General features: G+C 37.2%; 1 protein-coding gene across 5 annotated transcripts in view; it reads left to right on the top strand.

Moving 5' to 3' along the window:
* Nucleotides 1–1,484: 1,484 nt before the first annotated feature.
* The window catches only part of LOC132137673 (calmodulin-regulated spectrin-associated protein 1-B-like), a 41,446-nt gene continuing 19,725 nt past the window's right edge, over nt 1,485–23,205 (top strand). For 3 of the 5 annotated variants that reach the window (XM_059547614.1, XM_059547617.1, XM_059547613.1), the window contains exons 1-7: nt 1,694–1,840; nt 2,232–2,396; nt 9,438–9,700; nt 17,489–17,650; nt 18,848–18,928; nt 19,470–19,502; nt 22,685–22,826. In XM_059547614.1, coding sequence (XP_059403597.1) covers nt 1,819–1,840; nt 2,232–2,396; nt 9,438–9,700; nt 17,489–17,650; nt 18,848–18,928; nt 19,470–19,502; nt 22,685–22,826 — 868 coding nt within the window. In that variant the 5' untranslated portion in view covers nt 1,694–1,818. Of the gene's footprint in view, nt 1,644–1,693; nt 1,841–2,231; nt 2,397–9,437; nt 9,701–17,488; nt 17,651–18,847; nt 18,929–19,469; nt 19,503–22,684; nt 22,827–23,205 lie in introns of those variants that run through there. The other 2 variants (XM_059547616.1, XM_059547615.1) reach the window with 2 other exon arrangements.

Genomic DNA, 23,205 nt, shown 5'->3' with positions numbered 1-23,205 from the left:
AGTTGAAAGTCAAATGGCTTTGTGTGCCATTGACTATGTTTACATGTGCACCAATAACACGATTATTTTCAATATTTAGAGACTTAATCGCAGTAAGATGTTTATATGACGAGCAAACCTCTCCAGTAAACATGCATGCAATTTTCATCATTCTGATTATTCGCTAAGAAGTACAGTTATTTTTTTAACCGTCATTATTCGCATACTCCAACTCAGTTATTCTATTTTTGACATTTTTTAATCTTTCACTTGGATGTTATTAGCTGCACTGAGTATATACAGGGATGATTCTTTTCAATTTACAAGAGTGATTTTATATACACAAAAAAGTATGTTAAATGTAAGTAAAGTGTATACTTTAATGTTTAAAATAATCTTTGGGAAAATAAAATATGGATATCAGTGTAACATATGTTTATGTAAAAATGTAAAAAAACATACTCATTCTGACATGTACTTATTGAAATAATAGAAAAACGATCATACAAAATTGTATTATACTTTAAATGATTCAAATTGAAGGCAAATATTTGTAAATATTTAAAATGACAATTACTATAAATAAATAAATAAAAAAGATGAAATAGGACACATTCTAATGTACAGAAAAAAGCTGTATTGTACTGTATTATTGTTTTGATCCTTGAAAACCCCTTTTCATCTTTGACCTATATACAAACTGATAAAGACATAAATTCACCAGGCACATAATAAATTATTAACTAGATATCACAACTTACAGACATGGCAATAAAGACTCCTAAACAACACACTGTTTTATCAGTGCTCAGTGTAACCTGACTGACTTCATCCATATGGCTGGAATGCCCATAAACTTAACCAAAAATAATACAGCAAATAATTAAAGTGATATAATTATAAAAGATCAAGAATCAGTTCAGCTCACCGCTATAATAATTTAGCAGCATCCAAGAAGCATTTCCAGTTGTCTTTTAAAAACACAGGTAAAACAGGTGCGTGCTTTTCTCAACAAAATTCAATTCAATTCAATTCAAGTTGATTTGTATAGCGCTTTTTACGATACAAATCATTACAAAGCAACTTTACAGAAAATTACGTTTCTACAAGATTTAGTAGCTTATAAGAGGTGACTGTCAGTTTGTGTGCATATGACAGGATTTTTCAGAAAAAAATTATACAAGACGTAGTCAGCCAGACGATGAACATTATTTACAGCAATTATTATATGATGCAATCACACTTGTAGCAATATATATATATATATATATTGCCTATATTATATATATATATATATATATATATATATATATATATATATATATATATATATATATATATATATATATATATATATATAAAACAAAACACAACATATTGCCTAATAACAATATCTGTCTGCATAATTCTCATTCATAACAGCACATAGCGAATACTTCGCCTTTTAAACTGTTTTTACAGTCTCTGTTTGCTGCTGTTATTTTGAAGTGTGGTAGTAGTGAAGTCTGTAACGCTCCCATGGGTTTGTCATTCATCCACAGACGCTCGTATCTGTTCGGACTAAACGTGGCCTCATGATTCCCGCCGGAGCCTTTTACCCTTTTCTCTCATTTCTCACCCACAGATTTGCCAGAGTGGATTGTTGATAGTTCATTATCTGGAAGGTATGTGGTGGTAAATGTGGCTGTTTTCATTAATTACTGACAAAGGGGCTGTTGTTTAACTGCGGGTTGCTACTCCTCATCTCATTCAGCAGCATTAGCTGTTAGCTGCTGGTAACTTAACTATCTCAGTCAAAACATGCAAACCAGTTTACGGTCAGGACAGCAGCTCTGACAAATGGTTAAATCTACCTTTCCATGTGAGTATTTGAACAATTAATACATTATTTTGGTGTTTATTAGCTGCCTGGGCGACGGCTATGTAGTTACTTTGCATATATCGTTAAACTAATCACAGACTAGCTTATCTTGTCAGGTCAGGATCCAGACGGTCAGGTTTGTTTTGCTCAGTAGCTTTTTGTAACAAATGTACATGTAGTTTGTGTCTGGGAATTTATTATTATTACTCATTTTAGTGGTCAGTGTTGGAATAAAAGCTACTCATGTGCTAGCTCGGACGCTAAAGAATTGAGTCATTGCTCCAAAGCACCTGACACATCAATCCTTGACATACAGTTTATGAAACGCCGCATGCTCACAAAAGAGATCCGTTATGGGTGTTTGAAAGTGATGGCAGATGTGTGTTTGTAGACGGTGGTCGCAGGATGGACGCGGAGCGGGGTGCTGACAGCGCCCGCAGAAAGATGGAGGAGGCGGGCGAGGCGCTCGAGATCGTGCCGCTGGAATTGTATGATTCAGCCCGAGCCAAAATTGCGGGGAATCTGCTATGGTTGTTTGCCAAAGCCTTCGGTATCGGTGAGTTGGTTTGATTGTGTTTATGAATGAAAACAGGACCGAGGGGGAACACTCTTTATTTCTTAACCGACTCCGTGTGAAAGACAGTTGGCTAGACAGACAGAAGATGAACCCAGTATTACCAACTGATACCATCACTTTACTATGGTCCTGAGCAATGATTATGGGAGTGATTATCATATTCATAGTTACTTAGGCTCTGTCGTGTTACATGTCCAAAAATGGTATTTCCATACTAATTGAACATGTACTATGGCATTTATATATGTACCATGGTTTGATCTTGCGATATTTTAAAGGTGTCATATGATGTTACTAAAAAGAAAAATATTTTGTGTATTAGGTGTAATGATGAATTTATGTGGTTTAAGGTTTAAAAAACACATTATTTTCCACATACTGTACATTTATTGTTTCTCCTCTATGCCCTGCCTTCTGAAACGCCTTGTTATTTTTACAAAGCTCATCTGTCTGAAAAGCGAAGTGTGCTCTGATTAGCCAGCTGTCTAGTGCGTTGTGATGCGTGTCCGGTCAGAATACCGGCATGACAAGACAATAACAATAAAACCCTTTACAAACGAGGCATTTGTTGCATCCAGTAGGTGCATAATTACGAATTATAATGACTTGTACTGTGTTTTTACGCGTTGAGTTGCATCATGCTCTGTAAACATAAAACCATGTCTGCATTTTTGATCGGAGGAACAACAAACAACAAGTGCTATTTTACACCAGTGTTTCTCAATTCCAGTACTCAAGCCCCCCAGCTCTGCATATATTGCATGTCTCTCTTTATTAACACACCTAATTCAGATTATCAACTCGTTAGAAGTGAGCTATGTTTCCATTGACATGGTCCCTACACAGTGTTCATTGCTCCCTACTCCCTGAGCAGGGGAAATCTGTTGAAGTTTACCTCCCTTCTGAAAATTAATTCATGGATTTGCGCTGTGCAACGTCTTCACACACGGATAAGTGTGACATCATATCTGTAAATAAATGCAATTTAAACTGACGTCTCGCACACTTCAATGCACTTTGAATAGAACATATTCGGTTGCTTCGAACTGGAATCATGGCGGAATATCCTGTGTACCTACGGTCGAATAGAACAAACGTCTGAAGCCATAAGAGAAACTTATAAAATGTGCAGAGCAGGGGAGCGCCAAGAATGGAATTGAGAAATGCTGCTCTACACTGCTCAAAACTCTCGTTTGAATCATCAGTGGCAAATCCTTAACTTATGTAAATATACTTACAGTCTGTGCCGGCATTGTAGTCTTCTCTCTAGCGCCGACGGCAACAGCAAGAATCAAAGGTTACACGTTCTTTCTTTGTGTGATTATTTGGGTGGTGTTATGCAGATCTTCCCACATCGTGACGTAGACATGTGGGTCCATGTTTAAATGAGGAGTTTTAGGGGTGTGTGGACGAGTCTTAACTTTAATAAAGAATATCGCTTTGGGTTTGAGACCTTATTCTTTGCAGCTTTACAGATCTTCTTTATGCACCAAGAGCTTGTAACACTCCAAAGCAGGGGTTCTCAAAGTTTTGATAGGTGAGGGCCAATTTAGGAACCCAACATTGAACTGAGGGCCGCCAAAGGGGCGGGGGAGAAAAAGAAAAAAAAAACTGAAGAGAAAATCCCATTTGAAATAATTTTAATGACCAGGTTGCATCTCTACAGTTTAAATTTATTGCAATAAACACATTTTAATTTATAACTGAGGCTAAACCTGGCAAAACTTGTGACAATCTTGAAAAATTGCAATTCAAACAAAATCCCTGGCGTTTTCTACCCTCAACAGACAAATTTGGGATATAACAGTCCTGTGTGCAGTCCATTTCAAGTACAAACTTATTTAGAACAGTCTCAGTGTGCCTTGTTTCTTATCAGCATAGGCACCCTTAGTTTCTCAACTCGTGTGTGAAGACATGAATTCAAAAATACAAGCCTGGGATTCCTTTGCCAGGATCACTGGAATCATTTCAGTCCAGTTTAAAATTCAGCAATCAATTCTAATTTTCATTTTCCCAGATCTGTCTCAACCACAGTTCCTAATCAACAACCCCCCCCCCCCACCTCCACCACCCGCTGTTTATCAGGATACAGCTGAATTACAGCGTTCCCCCAAACTAAACCCCCTTTAGAATCAATAATCAGCATCCCGACGAACACACGCGATTCACACGAGAAAACACTTGAGCGGCATCTCTCATGCCATAAATCATTTTTGTTGTATGTTCTTGTCTATCTGTCATCGTTATTTATAATTTAACCCTGAGACTGTGCTCAAGTGAGGATCTGCCAAAAAAATAAATTTATCGTAGGTTTTATGATTGGTATCATAATGGCGTTTTATATTGAAGTCCTTGCGCATTGGAATTACCTTCTTGCAGATCAGGCAAACGACTTTATCCGACCCGTGAGGTTCGACAAAGTAATCGTTTGTCCATTTATCTTGAAACTGCCTTTTCGCCTCGCTAACATGATGTTTTTTTCTCGAAGGGCCTGGCTCTCGCTCCATCATCTCCATCTAACGTTACAGACAACCATTCCGTTGAGGCCTTCTGGGAGTGAGGTCAAGTGCGATCGGTCGTACCACACCTGTAATTACCGTTTATGCCTATAGATGCCGCTAAACACCACTAAACGGAGATTATTTTTTTCAAAGCAATGTACAGTTTTAACAGTTTTACAAATGTTATCAGATGTTATCGCGGGCCGCCAGAAATGTTTGGTGGCCCTCAGGCCGCACTTTGAGAACCAATGCTCCAAAGAGAAAGGAAAACTTGAAATCCCATAATATGACCCCTTTAATAAAACAATGGTATTTCCATTCTACCTCACCTTACAGATAAGTGCAGAAACATTTGACTGCACTTGTATCAGATAATAATACCATGATACTTTGATGGATTCTGCTGAAATTGATTTACCAGGGTATTTACATAGTACAATATTTAGAAAGAATTTCCAAAAAATACCATGATGCATATCTCAACAACAATGATAGTAGCATGGTTTTTTGTTTTTTGTTTACCTTGAAAGAAGGTTGTACCAATATATTCAATACCATTGAAATGATACCACAGCATAATATAATAGGCTAGATAAAATATTCAAACACTGGTGTTGCTATGATACAGAAAATGTATTTCCTGGGTATGTTTTAAAAAAAAGAAATAGAAGGTAGTGCTTGCACTATTGAAATGAACAGGAATGGTTTTCCTAATACCAGCGACTCCCTGACACCAAGAGTCTGTTTTGTTAGTTACATGGTTATGTTGTTCCACACTTTTTTTCTTCTGTGGAACACAAATGGAGAAGTTTAGCATAATACCCAGACCGTTCTTTTGCATGTGAAAGTGAATGGGGAGAGAGACTCAAGTAAAAAACAAAAGTGATTAAACTGTATAATAGGAGTAGAGTATAAGTGCATCAACTTGTGCATTATATTACAGCACTTCTGAAGCCATAACTTTCAGTACATTCAGTTATGCCACAAAGACATCAAACCTGTGCAATGTCTTTGATGCACATTTTATACATAAAAGTAGGAAGCTTTCCTGTTTCTTTGAAGTGTGCAGGGTTAACCGTGTGAGTACCTGCATATGGAAAAAGTGATGACCAGCAGCCATATTTGCTCCAGGTATATTTTTAGTCTCTGCTGCTCTAGTATCAGTCGCTAATGACTATTACATAAGAGCAGTGCTAAATGTGGCCAAATGACATCAAACTTCTAAGGGGTGGATTTTTTTTTAAAATCACTTTTTCATGTAATGTGTTGATTTAGTTCCTTTTTTGGACTGATTCGTGGTGTTACCCAGAAGAGTTACACACAAGATCTGTTTTAGCATATGGTTTCTGTTAGATCACTTCATAAAACTGGCACCATGGAATGGTATCCTATTGTTGGATGTATTCAAACATGCGCTGATATGTAATCTATACCCTCTTTAACAAAAAGGCACCCCACTCTGCCATCATTAGTGAGTGAAACAGAAATGTGGTGTGTTAGACTCCTGACCCTGTTTTAAATCTGAGGAAACTCTCTCTGCTGTTGAATGTTTAATTATCTGAACTGTCTATTCAGGGTGTGTCAGTTTGCCATAATAGTAGTAATGGGCAATAATAATAACATGGATATCAATTTGTTATGTAAAAATGGGAGGTAATTCATTGCATTTCTTGAAGGGTCAGATATGTGCTTTTTCGTGTGTTGAGGTTCGAGTACAGTTTGTTACCCCACCATTCTTGTGAACTTCCTCATCCTTTTATTCCCCCATCCTGGCTCATCTGTTATTCAGGATATTCCCTTCAGTAAAACTGCAGTTAAAACAGAGTTGTTTTGGCCCAGAAATTGGCCTGAATGGCTATGAAGGCCATGTGCCTCTTTACTGTCAGAATTGCCCCAGATTTGGATGCCTCTTTGCCTTCTGCTAATCACTTCCATGAATGTCCTTTTGAGTGTCCATTTCAGAATTTGCAACAGGGACCTTATTTAAGGCTGTCATGTCTTCTCTCAGGGCCTGAATTTCGTTTTTAGAAAATGGGGGGAAAAATGGGGAGTTAGGGTATTTTTTTTGACATTTTTAAACTACAATCATCCAAACTAAATGTTTCGTCACCCAGTGTATTTGTGTTTTACAATTTATTTAGATTTTTTGTTGATTCATATTTATATTGTGAGGAAGATACTTAAAAAATAACTAAAAAAACTTTCTGAAAAAAAACTCTGAATTTAATTTATTTTAACTAAAAAAGACAACTAAACAGTCAGTAATAAAATAAGAATAGATTAAAGGGTTAGTTCACCCAAATATTAAAATTGTCATTAATGACTCACCCTCATGTCGTTCCAAACCCATAAGACCTCCGTTTATCTTCAGAACACAGTTTAAGATATTTTAGATTTAGTCCGAGAACTTTCTGTCCCTCCATTGAAAATGTATGTACGGTATACTGTCCATGTCCAGAAAGGTAATAAAAACATCTTCAAAGTAGTCCACGTGACATCAGAGGGTCAGTTCGAATTTTTTGAAGCATCGAAAATACATTTCGGTCCAAAAATAGCAAAAACTATGACTTTATTCAGCATTGTCTTCTCTTCCGTGTCTGTTGTGAGAGAGTTCACTGCAGTGTATGATATCCTGTTCGCGAATGAATCATTCGATGTAACCGGATCTTCTTGAACCAGTTCACCAAATCGAACTGAATCGTTTGAAATGGTTCGCGTCTCCAATAAGCATTAATCCATAACTTAATAACTTAAGCTGTTAACTTTTTTAACGTGGCTGACACTCCCTCTGAGTTAAAATAAACCAATAAACCGAATTAATTAATTTACTCAAACAGTACACTGACTGAACTGCTGTGAAGAGAGATCTGAAGATGAACACTGAGCCGAGCCAGATAACGAACGTAAGATTGACTCCTTCTTGAGTGGGACGCGGTAACACACATTCCTCTTACAATATATTGCTTTACAGATCTTATCCCAATCATGCAGCACGTATCATAATATCTGAGCTCCAGCGTGGTTAGCGCACACACTCCATAAATCCATTTATCTGTACCATCCATTGTACTGAAGCATTCGTAAGTGAATAAAACTATTTAAAACAAGTCTTCATGTGTTTCTACAGCCACTGTGCAGGTTTCTCTTTGTGAGGTTTGGACAGCAGTGACTGAAACGCAGCTTTACACACAACTGCCAGTCTGCATGGAGAGGATCTTGAGACTCCAGTAGCTTCAAACACCTGTCTGCTGCTCAGCAGTGGCTTTTTTACAGCTGGCTTTACAATACAGTTCATTTGTTTGACAGAAACTTTCCTTAATAAATCTTCATCTGACCAAGATCTTCTGTGCTCTAAGTCACTCACAGTTCAATAATCTCTATTTGCTTTTTGCAAAATATTGTTTGTGTTGACGCCTTTTGCAGGCATTGTTTTATACTTTTCTTCTTCAGAAAGATCTTTCTTCCTAACCATATTTCATGAGAACTGTGACTTGCTTAATAATGTTGAACAGCTTCTTTAAGTAGGGTTTCCATTTTTCTAAGAAGACCTGGCAAACTATTGACCAAACCAGTCTGAGATTGATACCAGTTACCTGAAATGATGTGAATAACAACACAAACAAAAATCTGATTCTTTATTGTACCGAAATCCTATAGATATGTCACTAAATAATTTGGAATACGGTGTATAATATATCAAACATAATGTTATAGAGATTTTTATACAAAAGAAAAAATCATAATTTAGAAGTAATAGGCTATTTTCTGTCCTGTTGTGACCCTCTCATCAGAACGATCTGTTTGAATAGGCCTGACGGATCGTAGACTCGGAAAGTAAATGCCCACTGCTATGATTGGCTAACACTTGTGTATGTTTGACAGCCTACTAATGGATGCTTTTGTGATTTAAGTTAAAATGCATAAATACTCAGTTCATATCAAACAATCTCTAATAACAGACAAAACAATAGTGACCACGTAATATAAACAGTCACTCACACTTGTGCTACATTACTGTCCAATCCAATAGAGTCTGCATAGCATCGTCTTTTAATTTCAGTCTTTTTTAAAATCCTGCATCGAATTCTGCCTTGTTTGTAAATAAATCCACAGTATAATGATAAGAGTTGTTACTGACATGGTCTGGATCTTAATTAAAAATAAAGTTCATCCACTCTTTCCTAATGCTGGGATCAGAAGGAAGGCAATACAAAGACTGTATTTTTCCTATACTCGGCACTGCACAGCATTTTGTCTTCAGAGCTTCTTTATCGTTTGGTTTCTACATAGACCTGCATTTGCCTCTCTTTTTATCTACACTACATGCATAAATGACCTCTTATATATCAAAAGATCAAGGGAATTTTGCTTTGTCAGTTCATGACCCCTTTAAATGGCATCAAAAGCAAGGGATTCCTTGTAGATTTAAACCGATGCCAGACATAGAACAGTTGTACCAATAATTGAAAAAAATGAAAAAAATTAATATCCTAATTTTATTGTTTTGTCTTCCTGTCAGATCACATCCCAGAAGACCTGCGAGATCCTTTCTACACAGACCAATATGACCAGGAGCACATTAAGCCTCCAGTGATCCGGTTACTGCTGTCATGTGAGCTGTACTGTCGCGTGTGTGCCCTCATTCTCAAAGGAGACCAGGTGGCCTCTCTGCAGTCCCACCAGTCAGTCATCCAAGCCTTGGCTCGCAAAGGCATCTATGTTATGGAGGGCGATGATATGCCTGTCACCGACTCAGATCTGACCTGCCAGCCAATCAAAATGGTTTGTCAATTAGTGTTGCATAATTTTTTTAAAATTTTTTTTTTATATGTTTGGTGATTAATTTTTGCAGTATGCATGTTTGTACGTAATGTATGAATTCTGTGCATACATAATTATATATATTAATATATGTGATTAGGGATGCACGACCTTGCCGGTATCGAATATGCCAATATGTTTCAGGTCTTTTTGGTCGACACCAGTATATTTATTTTTGTTTGGAAACAACACCAAGTCTCTCCTGTGCAGAAAATATAAGCAATTTTTATATTTGCAAATCTTTTGGAGCTTATTTGTTTAAAAAAAATATATATATTACAAACTAATGAGTAAATCAGTATATATAAAATTATTTAATTTACAAGTGTCTAGTTTTTATTTTTATTTTTTTTTTTTATGTAAGCTATAGCTTCGGACCTTTAAATCAAAACATAGTCATTATTTTATGACATCAATTACTGCTTTATTTGGCTTGAGTGATCCAATCACTATCACACCCTGAGCACATGTGAGTTAACGTATTCCTCTTATCGGCAAGACATATTGGCATAATTTTTCATATCGGGCTGATGCCGATATTTACATTTAAAGCTATTATCGGCAGATTCTGATATCAGTCTGATAATATTGTGCATCCCTATATGTGATGAATATAATATATGTTCATACACATACTACCCTTCAAAAGTTTGTCATTTGTAAGATGAAAAAAAGATATTAATACTTAAAGCAACACTATGTAAATTGTGGCGTTCTAGCGGTTAATAAACAGAACTGCATGCGTCCCGCGGAAGAACATTCTGACCGGAGCTACCAAGTTTGTCTATGGCAGCAGGGACGACCCGAACAGGCTACAACAGTAAAAAAAAATCACTAATAAATGTACCATAGTGATTTGGGAGAAGTGTTGCTTAATAGTGTTGCTTTAATAGCAGTATGCTATTACTTGAAATTGTAGTCCACTTGCATCTCTTTGCTTAGCAATCCCCAACTACATTTTAAACATTTTGAAGTCTGGTTTCACATGAACTGCCATTGATATTCTGCTGCCAATATATGACAGTGGTCCCGTATGGACCTCAGTACTCGGCCCCAGGTCAAAAGAGCCCATCCCCAGTTCTCTGATATTCTGCTGCCAAGATATGCAGCCGACAGCCATATCACCCTGGAGTCCAAGACCGGTTTCCCACTGAAGCTAAGCAGGGCTGAGCCTGGTCAGAACCTGGATGGGAGACCTCCTGTGATGCTGGAAGAGGTGCTAGTGAAGCCAGCAGGGGGTGCTCACCCTGTGGTCTGTGTGGGTCCTAGTGCCCCAGTGTAGTGATGGGGACACTATACTGTCAACAAGCACCGTCCTTCGGATGAGACGTTAAACAGAGGTCTTGACTCTCCGTGGTCATAAAAAATCCCAGGATGTCTTTCGAAAAGAGTAGAGGTGTGACCTCGGCATCCTGGCTAAATTCGCCCATTGGCCTCTGACCATCATGGCCTCCTAACAATCCCCATATCCGCTGATTAGCTTCATCACTCTGTCTCCTCTCTACCTGTAAGCTGGTGTGTGGTGGGCGTTCTGGTGCAATATGGCTGCCGTCGCATCATCCAGGTGGATGCTGCACACTGGTGGTAGATGAGGAGATACCCCCCTGACAATGTAAAGCGCTTTGAGTGCCTAGAAAAGCGCTATATAAATGTAAGGAATTATTATTATTTATTATTATTATTATATGGCAGGGCCAGATTACTTTGTGTTTTCTTTGGTTTGAAGTGGTTGTTATGGTTTCCTGGGTGGTTTGTAGGTAGATGCTTACAGCCCCAAGTCAAAATACATCCTTATAAAATGCAGCAGCACTCCCTCCCTCAATAAGCTGCATGATTTGAGGCTTTGTTTGCAGCTGTAGCACAGGCACCAGCATTTTATCTGGAGGAATAACTGATAATAGTGATGGTTGCGTTAACAAGCACTAATTACAGTCCAATTCCAGACAAAGAAAAAGCAAGTGTGACATGGAAACTGTGGTTTGCTTCCTGTTGCAGATATCTACTTTACTGAGAGAAGGCTGCTATTGTTAGCATATCCAGTATGTGTTTTTTCCCTTCATGTACAGCCACTACAATCACCTGTCCAAACAATTAGTGAGATCAACGCTTGAGCTAAAGTACAGAGTGCGGAGAGTGGATTTCATTGATGCACAGCTAAATTCTGTCAGCCAGTGAGGTGCTTTCTCCATTGAATGGCAATCACTGATGTTGGTGAACCAGCATTGTACACTCACTCTTGTGCTTTTATCACTTAAAATGCAAATCTTTGTGGTCGAACCCACACCCTGTACAGAGCGTAGTACGGTCTGATCCACACAAACCTGTTAGACTGAACAGAATGGCTTTGTGAGGTGTGTAGGTGCAGCCTAATGACTTTAAAAGGTATAGGTATTATGTGTTTGCTTTGAACCAGTGTAATGGCATCACTGCTTCATACGTGGTATTCACTTTGGGAGTGGAGTGCAATCACCAATGAAATTCAAAATGGAGGTTTACAAGTTTTGACATGATGTGCTATTAGTTATTAACCCCTTAACTATTATTATATATTAACAGTCTGATATGTGAATGATTTTTTTTATATACTGTACTTTGAAAATAAATGTTTGGCATCCTATTTAGATGACCCCTGGTGTAGATGCTGCTGTGTTAATTTGGTCCTTGGGGGTCCCTGTACTGTTTTGAAGTCTCATGGCAGCCTCTTTATTCTGTTACATCTCGTGACATGAATGTTTAATGCCATTTTGACTGACCACTACATTTTGTTGACCACTTAATTCTATAACTACACACATAGGCAAAGTTTGGAATAGAATATTTGTGTATTGCTTACTTCATTTTTCGCTACCATGCATACGTTTGGGGTCAGTTATTTATTTTTTATTTTTTGTTGTTTTTTAAGAAATTAATACTTTGATTTATCAGGGATATGGTAAATTGATCAAAAGTGACAGTAAAGACTAAAAAGAATCCTGAAAAAGAAAATGGATCAGTTTCCTCAAAAATAAAAAGTAGCATGGCTGTTTTCTTTGATAATAAAATGTTTCTTTAACTCTAAATCAGCATGTTAGAATGGTTTCCAAAAGATAATTTGACACTAGACTGAAGTAATGATGCTGAAAATTCAGCTTTGCTATCAGGAGTAAACTACATTTTGAAATATATATTCATATAGAAAAAAGCTCTATTTTTGATTATAAATGCAGATTTGGGGAGCATAATAAATATATATATATATATATAAAGTTTTTTTTAATCTAGATTAATCTCACTGTAATCTTGGAATGAATCTAGATTAAAATGGCTCATTTGAATCCTGCCGAAGGCATTCAGAATATGTATGCTACCCAAATAAAATATTGACTAAAAGTAAGTCTTTGAGAAGGTTTCTCAAGGCAGGTGGTGCATCAGACCAGGGGCTCATCTCCTGTTTCCAAAAGGCATCACAAACTGCTTGAGGAAGCGGTAAACTAATTCCACATTGCACAAGGTGCAAACAACCTTACTCCTGTTTCACACATACTCCATCTGCAGTGCGTATGCGTTGCATATTTTTTTACGCACCCATGTTAACGGATTCCAGTTGCGTTCCCAGTAGCGTTGCATCTGCAGCAGTGCAGCGATCGTTTACGTACCGAGTAGCGGACTGCAAACGCGTCCTCTGTGAAAGCGCAATGAGTATGAGTCCGTGCTGCTTCAGCACCACATACGTAACGCACACGGACTGCATACACACTGCAGATGGATTATGTGTGAAACAAGCGTGCATCTTGTCGAGGTTTCCATTGGGAAGCTTCTTTTAAAATAAAATCCCTGAAGCAAACCCGGCGGCTTCAGCTGCATCCATGTTAGAACGTCACGTTTGATGTGGTAATTTCACAGTAGGCATACACACAGGTGCGAAGACTCGTTCTCGCCCCCTACAGTGCAATTCGGTTATTCATCCACGCTAAAATATCAAGGTGAAAGTCATCATAGCTCGCCTAGTATAGACCCAGCTCCCAACCCAACTTTGAGAATAGATTAATGGCGATATTTTTTTTTTTATCGCCCGATAAGAGTCTCAATGACCCACCACTAATCTATATATTACACAGTATTATGTTGTATATAACCCCCCCACCCCCAAAAAAAGATCCCTATCTCATCTCAGACTACCAAATAATTTCACTAAAATTTATAAGTAGTTAATGCTTTTTTAATAAAAAAGAAAATCTACAGAGGAAAGAAACTCCTGCAACACTTGAAACATCATTAGAAAATAAATAAAAAACATACTGAGAATAACTGTTATTTTGGTTATTCTCTTTTGTGGTGTGTAATGCCTTGTTCTATTTATGACATACTGACACAAGATTAAAATTATTTGCCATGTTTGCTTTATTGTGTCTAGTGTAGACTTGCGGCATGACAACTGTAGCTTCCAGTGTAGATACGGTGAGCGAAGCTGAGAGCAATGATGTGACATTATTGTACTTACCCTTCAACCATGAGACATTTAAACGGAAATTTAAAAATGTAAAAGCATTAACAAATTTGTGAATATCCCCTAAAGCTTGAATCTATCTGCAGCAATATTACAGATGTGTTAAATATCACTGTGCAAAAACAAACCTGGGAAAAGTTATGAGGATTTGGGGAGAAAAATGTGAGATTCTTAGTCTATTCCATCGGGTGAGAGGGCTGTACTGTGTTTGTTGTCTTTTTTCATATAGTTACAGATAGGGATGCACCGAAATGAAAATTCTTGGCCGAAACCGAAAACCGAAAAAGAGAAAACCAAGGCCGAAAACCGAAACCGAAACACCGAAAGAAATTATCCCAATTATTAGTACCATTGCATTTATTGCTATGACCGTGTACTAACTTTACTAAAATTAAAACATTGCAATTGCATAAATTAATATTAAAGTTTCAAAGATAATTACAATTACATAAATTATAAAAAAACATAAAAATGCATAATTACAAATTATGCAAATATTTATTAAGCACATTGCAACAATGCACAGTATAAAATAAAATTCAAACTAAAATTTAATCCCACTCATCTGTATATTAAATAATAATGTACAGGCCTACTGGCCTGCAGAAAGGTTTTAAAATTAACTGTTCTCTCATAAAAAGTGCATTTAGGTGAAGAGCATTTGAAATTTTTCTCTGTAGTACTAGAAAGTGCATTACTTCTCCAGTAGGCAAGACTGTTATCACTTCTGGGGATGGGGACTTCAGACAGATAACCATCTAGCTGTTGAGCAGTTGAGCTTGTCATCTGCCTGACATTTGAGAAATATTTGAGAGAGTGTATTTAAATAGGGCCAGGGCATAAATAAACATTTTTATCAAATTAAAGCAGAAATCTAGCAAAAAATCTAGCAGAAATATGGCTACAATCTGATATTATGCATGTATATGTATATGTGTGTGTATTATATATGCAGAGACGAGTCTTTTTTTTTTTTGATCTCAGTCTCCTGCGCTTGGCGCTTCTCCGTCTCCACGCGGGTTCTCCGCATCCAGCGCGGCCTGGAGCATTTCTCGTGTGCTCTGCCATATTTCCGCGTCCAAGTAATGGTCTTTATAACGCGGATCAAGCACATTCGCGATGAAGTGCGGAGGATCCGAAAAGATCTCAGTGAGACGTGTGCTAACAGACTCTATAAGACTGTACTTTTCTTTGTTTTCACTTCGTGGTCCGTCTCAATCTCTTTGTTAGGAGACGCTTTAGTGCTGCGAATAAAGGAATAAGAATAGAGAGAATGTTCTCTATTAAGACCCACTGGTGTGAAGTGAATGACGCGGGGAGCTCGTGGTCTGCGCTATGCAGGTGCACGTGCAGGTCGCGGTTTCTGTTTGCGTCATCATAACATTTCGGCCGTGTTGTTTCGGTTATAAAAGTGTTTCGGCCGAAAACCGAAAATGCACTTTTTTGGCCATTTTCGGCCGAAAATTTTCGGTGGCCGAATATTCGGTGCATCCCTAGTTACAGAGGAATATAAAGGAAAGTTATCAGGAGGAAAAGACTGCAGTGGAATGAAAAGATCTCTTGCCGTAGATATTCTTGTCATACCATGTCTCATTAATCTTTGATTTGTCACATTATTATGTCTGAAAATAGAACTTGAAGGAAAATTTACAGCTCATTCTGTCCAACCAATGGATAAGGATTATTTGTAGTGCAACTTTATGATTTAAAATGATTGTTTCAGTCTTTTTGAGTGTAACTTCTCCAAACCAGAAGTGCCTCCTATAATTTAAAATGCAAAAGACTTGTTAGAAAGAAGGTGGATAATCCATATATTGGCAAATGTATGCAAGTTTCTTCCTGTGCTCCGTGTGCATACTGCAGAAATGGTAGAAGTGGTGTGATGGTGTGCTTTCCTGCTTTAGTACTATGTTTATCTGAGTCCAAAGCTATTCATGTTCCAGTCTTCTGGTTAATGCTTGTCAGACGTCTTACAAGCATATCTGTGAAAGTTTGCTGACACTATTGCCTTGAGTCAGGAATCAATCTGCTGAGATTGTGCTGACATGTACCTTGAGCCCGTATGAACAAGTCAGTGGGTGACTGGTGTAGGGGTTGCTATTGTAACTGAATGGGCTTCATATAACTGTTCACATTATCAGTCTTAGAGTGAATGTTAAAATGCTTGGTGTACTTTGTAATAGGCTATTCAAATCATGAGGTAGTGTTTAGGATTGTAGCCAGCGTGAGCAAAGTTATGTGAAGGGTTTTACATCACAAATATGAAATATTATGTTACTTCATCTTGACTGTGATTTATTTTGACAGATTAACTGGGCTCAGTGCTTTGGTTATTAAGATCAGTATGACCTTCTTTGGGCTAAATGGGATGAGATTATTCCCACAGAGCTGTGTGCACATTTTTACCTTTCTTAGTCTGAGGAAAAACAGTTCGATTAAACATTAGGACTATCTAAGTTTAAGGGAGTTTCTTTTACTAGCTTTTTAAGTACCATTGCCGTTTCTCAATGTGCATTCTTAAGTGATCTTGTGTCCTTGTGTTCTCACGCTATGTCGTCATTACCTATCAAAGTTAAGTTCCAATACTCAAGAACGCAAGTATAGAGGATGCATGAAAGTGCCTGGATGTGTTCTTGATATCGAGGATGCATCGAATGCAGACTTGAGAGAATCAAACGGTTTAAAATCCCAGAAGTCACTGAGGGCAGTCGACGTACGGAAGCCTGTAAACTCCTTATAATGTGCTGGAACTATCATCAGTTGAGCAGCAATATCAAAGCACATCTAAATTCTCACAAAGACGCTGTTTACCTTAGCTTCCCCTACTCTGTTTTCTCACGTCCTTCCGAGTTTGTTCTTTAAGGGAGCTTGGCAAGGCCAGTCTCCACGAGAACACAAGTCAATTCTTGGATTCTCTTGTTTTCTCTTGGTTCATTTCTCTTGGTTCATGTCAAATTAATTTTGATAAATAAGTCGCACCTGACTATAAGTCGCAGGACCAGCCAAACCATGAAAAAAAGTCTGACTTATAGTCTGGAAAAAAACGGTAATGTTTTATTTGAAGTATATATTTAAAAAAATTAAATGACAACATATGCTACTTAGTGTAACAATACTACATTTAAAAATGTACTTCATTTTCATAAAATTTATTTGTGAAGGTTATTTTTCAAAAAAGTTTATTAAAATGTAACATTTTCTTGTTCATTATGCTGCATTTAATACAGTAGTGTGACATCTCTTTTTTCTGTTGTGTGGCACAGAGTTCCCACATCCCCATGATCGATGCTTTGATGATGGCCTACACCGTGGAGATGATCAGCATTGAGAAGGTTGTGACCTGCGTTAAGCGTTTCTCCACATTCAGTGCCTCCAAGGAGCTCCCCTTTGACCTTGAGGATGCTATGGTCTTCTGGATCAACAAGGTGTGTGTGTTTTGAAGGGTGTGGGCTTTAGTCAAGTCATGTTTGTATAAGAATTAGGGATGCACAATATTATCGGAATGGGCCGATAATGGCTTAAAATATAAATATCGGTATCAACTCGATATATAAAATTATGCCAATAAGACGAATAACTTGCATGTGCTCACTGTGTGACTTAAGGAGCTCTAAAAGATTTTCAGAATCTACAAATGTTAAATCTTCAAATAAAATGTTACGGTTACATCTGTGTTTCTCTGTAAAAAAAGAAAAGTAGTTGATTTATATTTGATTTATAATTATTTTTCAAAGAATTCAGTGTACTCCACATTATACAAGAAGTTCATTTGTTATTTAATTCTCAAGTACTTTTTTGTAAAAACAAAAAACAAAATGAAAAATAATTTGTTTATAATCTCTGCACAGGAGAGACTTGGTGTTGTTTCCAAACAAAAGGAAATGTATCGGCATCAGCTATCGGCCAAAATGAGATGAAAAATATTGGCATATCTGATATCGGCAAAAATCCAATATCATGCATCCCTAATTGGAACTGTCTTTGGTGTATCAGAATTAATCATAACAGGCTAACTCGCTTTTGAACATTTAAATGGTAAGGGTTACATTAAATATTTGAATAAACATTGTGTGTTACATGATGTACTAATAGTAAATTAATGATGTACTAATAATGTACATCTTCATTTGACCCTTTAACTCTAGCACTATTCAAATTCTTAAAACAAAACAAAAAAATTGGATCATCTAACACTTGCACTCTCTATTATATTCTTGCTACTTGTTTTCGATTAAAAAAGCCTTAACATTAGCATTGGCTCATCTTTTTCTATTCTATCTTCTTGTTTTCTTTATTTATATAACAACAAAAAAAGTATACTGCATTATGCTAACCAAGGCTTGTCACAGCACTTACATATTATTGCCCTTTTTCTTGGTTTTGATTGCTTCTGTTTTCCTCATTTGTAAGTAGCTTTGGATAAAAGCATCTGCTAAATGTATAAGTGTAAAAGTATGTAAATGTCATAGCTTTCCTGCATTTGTCTAGTTCTGTTGGGGACTTTCAGTGCTTAGAAAGAGCATGTCTGTTCATGCTAGCATGGACAGTTATGCCAGCACTTTTATATGAAGCCTGAATAAACTTCAGATGTTCATTAGAACAGTTCCTTCTTTATATTACAGGTGAACCTGAAAATGAGGGAGATCACCGAGAAAGAACACAAATTTAAGCAGCATCTGCTGGAATCTCCAAATCATCAGAAGGTACCAGACATCCCAGCACAAGAGTTTCACACACAGATTGTAAAACACTCTGATTCTCAGGTGCTGTTTAGACCCTTTGTATGTTTTGTTTGTATGTCTAGAAAACATAATTCAAACCGCACCGGAGAAAAAGAAAATCCATTTGTGCTTTTATAGAAAACTTTGTTATAATTAATAACCGTAACAGTTATACAATTTATTGTTATACTTGTTTATATATAATCACAAAATTTGGGCCAAACCTGGATTTTTTTTTTTTCTCAGTTGCATTTGAAATCTGTCACAATTTGTATCCAAAGGTGTAAATTATATCATAAACAGGATTGAACTAAAATGGCAAGACTCACATCTGAATATATGGTACTAATGTAACAACAGCCTTATGGAAATGATCTAGTATCTTCAGTGGCATCACTCCTTCCGTTTCCCTCTAACCGCATAGCAGTCAAATCTGTCTGTTCTTTTCTTCCCTGACCTTACATCCTCTCTGCTCCTCTTCCTGTCTCTTTCCCTTTAACCTCCTCCCTCGCTACTGGGATAGTCTCCCTCAAAATGGTATTGGAAACTAGTACCTGTAAGTTGGCTGTGAGTGCTTCCTTTCCACTGCACGAGTAGTATGTGTCAATCCCAGCGCGTCTGTGTGTTTTTGAGTCTCTAACTTCAGCTTTCATCATCTCATTTCTTAGTCATTTCCACCATCAATTGTCTCTTCCTTGTTCTATCTTTTGTCTCTGTTGTGTGTTCCTTTAGCCTGATCTTATGTTTGTACTGGCCCATTGTAGGGTTGGGTATCGATTGGGTTTTATTCAATACCGGTACCATTTCGATACTTTTAAAACGGTACCGGTGCCTTTACCGATATTTCTATAAAAATAAATAAATAAATAAAATAAAAAAAGCCTGAAAAGGATAACATTAAAGAACATTAAAAAGATTTTAAAATAAATCCATAGCATTCACACGCTCCTTGGATGCTCTCATTTCCCAAGCTTCCCTTACTCTAAGGCTAATAAATGTATTTCATGATCTGGGTAATTATTTAATAGAAAACCACACATAATGTTTCTACTGTATCCCTGTCAATCACTCTGATATTCAGTTCAAATGAGTGCTGTCTGTCACTGTCTTTAATCAGTCCTGTGAATTACTGTATGCTCATTCTTTCTAAAGTAGCAACAATGTCATTTTACATTAGTATTTTCACCCCAAAAAAGGGTTTTAAGCCAGTTATTTATATCTTTTGCTGTAGTGTGTCGGTAGGATATATCCGTTTACATTTCCAAACATTCATTTTGACATTAATTTAATAATATTCTAGTGAGATTGTTGAATGCACAAGCAGTCTGACAACAGACTGCCTAGGACTAAGACTTTTGCACAGTAGTATATGTATAAATTACATATAATTAGATTAAGTATATTTAAATAAGTATAATTAAAGTATGCGTTCATATGTGTTAAGGGCTCAATTGTCGCTGGAGGAAACAGCTGTGGTGTGATGAGCGGTGAACGGAGCGAAAACTTTACAGTAGATGAGAAACCGATTGCTCCCTCGTGACCTATTGTAAACTGTATTTATGACAAAGAACTGCACAGATACAGATATTCTAACAATCTGTCGATAAACACACACCTCTTGTCCTCTGTTTGTGTTTGAGTCCACTCGTGCTGCTCCGCCACGGTCTGCGGATTAAAGAGCGCGCTGAATGACGGAGAGGAGACTGATCTGCCGCCGTTTTCATATGACATTTAAAATGGCTGACTCTGAGGCGATCGTGTGTACAGTTTATGATGCCCCGCTAAAAAAAAGCCTAGCGACGCCCATGCTTCGTGTGTACATTTCGGAGAACCAAGACAAATATTTCAATCGATCGCTCAGTCATTTAAGAGGCACCGAAATGAAGCACCGAAATCTGCTTGCTGATTTAGTTCGGTGCATACCGGTTCCATAGGTACCGGTGCCATATTGGTACCGGGTTTCGGTACCCAACCCTAGCCCATTGCATGCTGGAGCCTGTTGGGGTTTCATGAATGACACACAGATCCTCTGTCTCCATTCTGCTGCTGCTTTACCTTTAGATCTGCTTTCTAGCTTTCACTGTATCCTGTCTAAAACCTAGACTTTGTGACTGTAAGGACTGCACAATTGATTGAGTACATTTACAAGATAATAATTTTGGCTGCCATAATTATATGCAGAGAGCTTTTGCGTAGTGCTCGATCGATATTTAGGCAAATGTTTGGCTTTTTATTTTTAAAAAGATGCCTTTTTTTCCCCCCTCTTTGTCCATTAAAGAGTTGGAAGCAGGACTTTTATTTTGACAGGGCCTAAGCGTAGATGCATGGAGCACCGATTCTCTGTCTACATTAGTTTACTACCATTGTTCTATCTAGTCAAACAAATTGAAGTGCAATAATTATTTTTTCATACATATACCTCTGTGCATGATGGTCTATACAAAGGATTCAAGCTGCGCTAATCAGATGCAGACAAGAGTTCAGCGCTCACTATGTGACATTCATGAGCAACAATTACCGTTAGCTAGCCTTTTTTGAGAAAATACAATTCCTAGATTTAAATGTACCAGATTTCTGAGTGCATTGTTGGTCACATTGTTTACTTCTGTATTTTTCATTTATAAAAAAAATGCACAATAAAGAAGTTTCTGTCTGAAATATAAATGTTTATTTACAGATTTATTTCAAATAATTTTTTCATTTCTGATTGTTTTAGTAAATGTCATTTAAATTTAATTGCAGAAATTATTACGCATCTGTTATTTATCTATCTTTAAGCGAGATAGATAGATAGATAGATAGATAGATAGATAGATAGATAGATAGATAGATAGATAGATTTTTTTTTTTGTCGGCCATCAAAAAATCCATATCAAGTCGTCCACTCCTTTTGCAAACTGCATGTCTTTTAGGTTCTTTATTTTGTTTGTTTGTTTATGCAGGTGTATTATTATGCAACTATTTTGCATAACATTCATGAGAATGTAAAACTGTAGTCCTATATGTATCAGTGTTTCTCACTCTGATCTTGTGATTCATAACCTTAGCTGTTGTTGAGTTACGGGTGTTGTGGTTAATCACTGTTCTCATCTGTTATTGCTTAAAGGAACCGTTCATTCAAACATAAAAAATAATCATCTTTTAATCACCCTGATTTTGTTCCAAACCTGTATCATTTTGATTCTTCTATGGAACACGTAGTAGTAGTAGTTGTGAAGAATGTTGAGGCAGCTCTTGACTGCATGACAAAAGTGAATGAGAACCGGGCATGGAGCTACAGTGGAGCGAATGATTTCAGCAACTAACTAATTTTGATTTAGTGTGCAAGTTGTATTGACTTATGATATTTTTGCCTTGACAGCTCAGTTCCCTATTCACTTACTTGTTTTTTATATATATATATATATATATATATATATATATATATATATATATATATATATTTTTTTTTATGAGCAGCTTGGACATTCTGCCAAACATCTTTTTTTTGTATTTGGAATGAATTTAGTTTTTTGGGTGAACTATTCCTTAAAGTTGTCTTATAGTCTTATCATACCTTATAAACTAGTTTTATTAGGTCAGCAAATATTCTCCCAAAACGGCCTCAAGGATAATATCTATTCCTCTTGAAAATCTCTTGCCTACATGGTGCCAGTGTCATTTACTTTGGTTACTTTGTTGAATACAGAATATTGTAGATGGTTTTGACAGCTTGGCTTCCTTTCATGTCACCTAAAGGTACGGTATCGGTGGGATCATGCCTCAGGTAGACAGCTGCCCTACTTCCCTCTGCTGGAGGACCTCATCAGGGACGTGTGTGACGGTGCTGCATTGCTGACCGTGGTCCATTACTACTGCCCAGACCTGATGAAGCTTGATGGTAGAGTGAAAAAACACTAGGGATACTAGACTACTTAGCTAGTCTAAAGGATGCCATGTGATCAATCTCTTCACAGCGAATAGCACCCAACTTAATCAGGTTTCCCAAACACTCATACTGCCTCCTTCACCCCACCCCTTACTCCCTCCTAAACGGCTTATTAAAAATTGACCCACCCCAGCGTTACGCCATTGGTTCAGCCAGTTGTTGCTATGTCAGGCAGCTCAAACAAACAGAACATGTTTTGATGGCACCACAGATTTTACATTCTTTGGAAAATCATATGAATTGTTTGCTTACAGTTGTTTTCTGCACATTTAGCTGGGAAAGAAGAAATAATTTTAACCCACTTGCCCTTTAAACCGGAAGCTGCAATACA

Source organism: Carassius carassius, chromosome 4 (assembly GCF_963082965.1).
Source record: "Carassius carassius chromosome 4, fCarCar2.1, whole genome shotgun sequence".
Taxonomy (NCBI): Eukaryota; Metazoa; Chordata; class Actinopteri; order Cypriniformes; family Cyprinidae; genus Carassius; species Carassius carassius.
The sequence above is the reverse complement of the archived record's forward strand: the minus strand, read 5'-3'. Positions and strand labels throughout refer to the sequence as shown.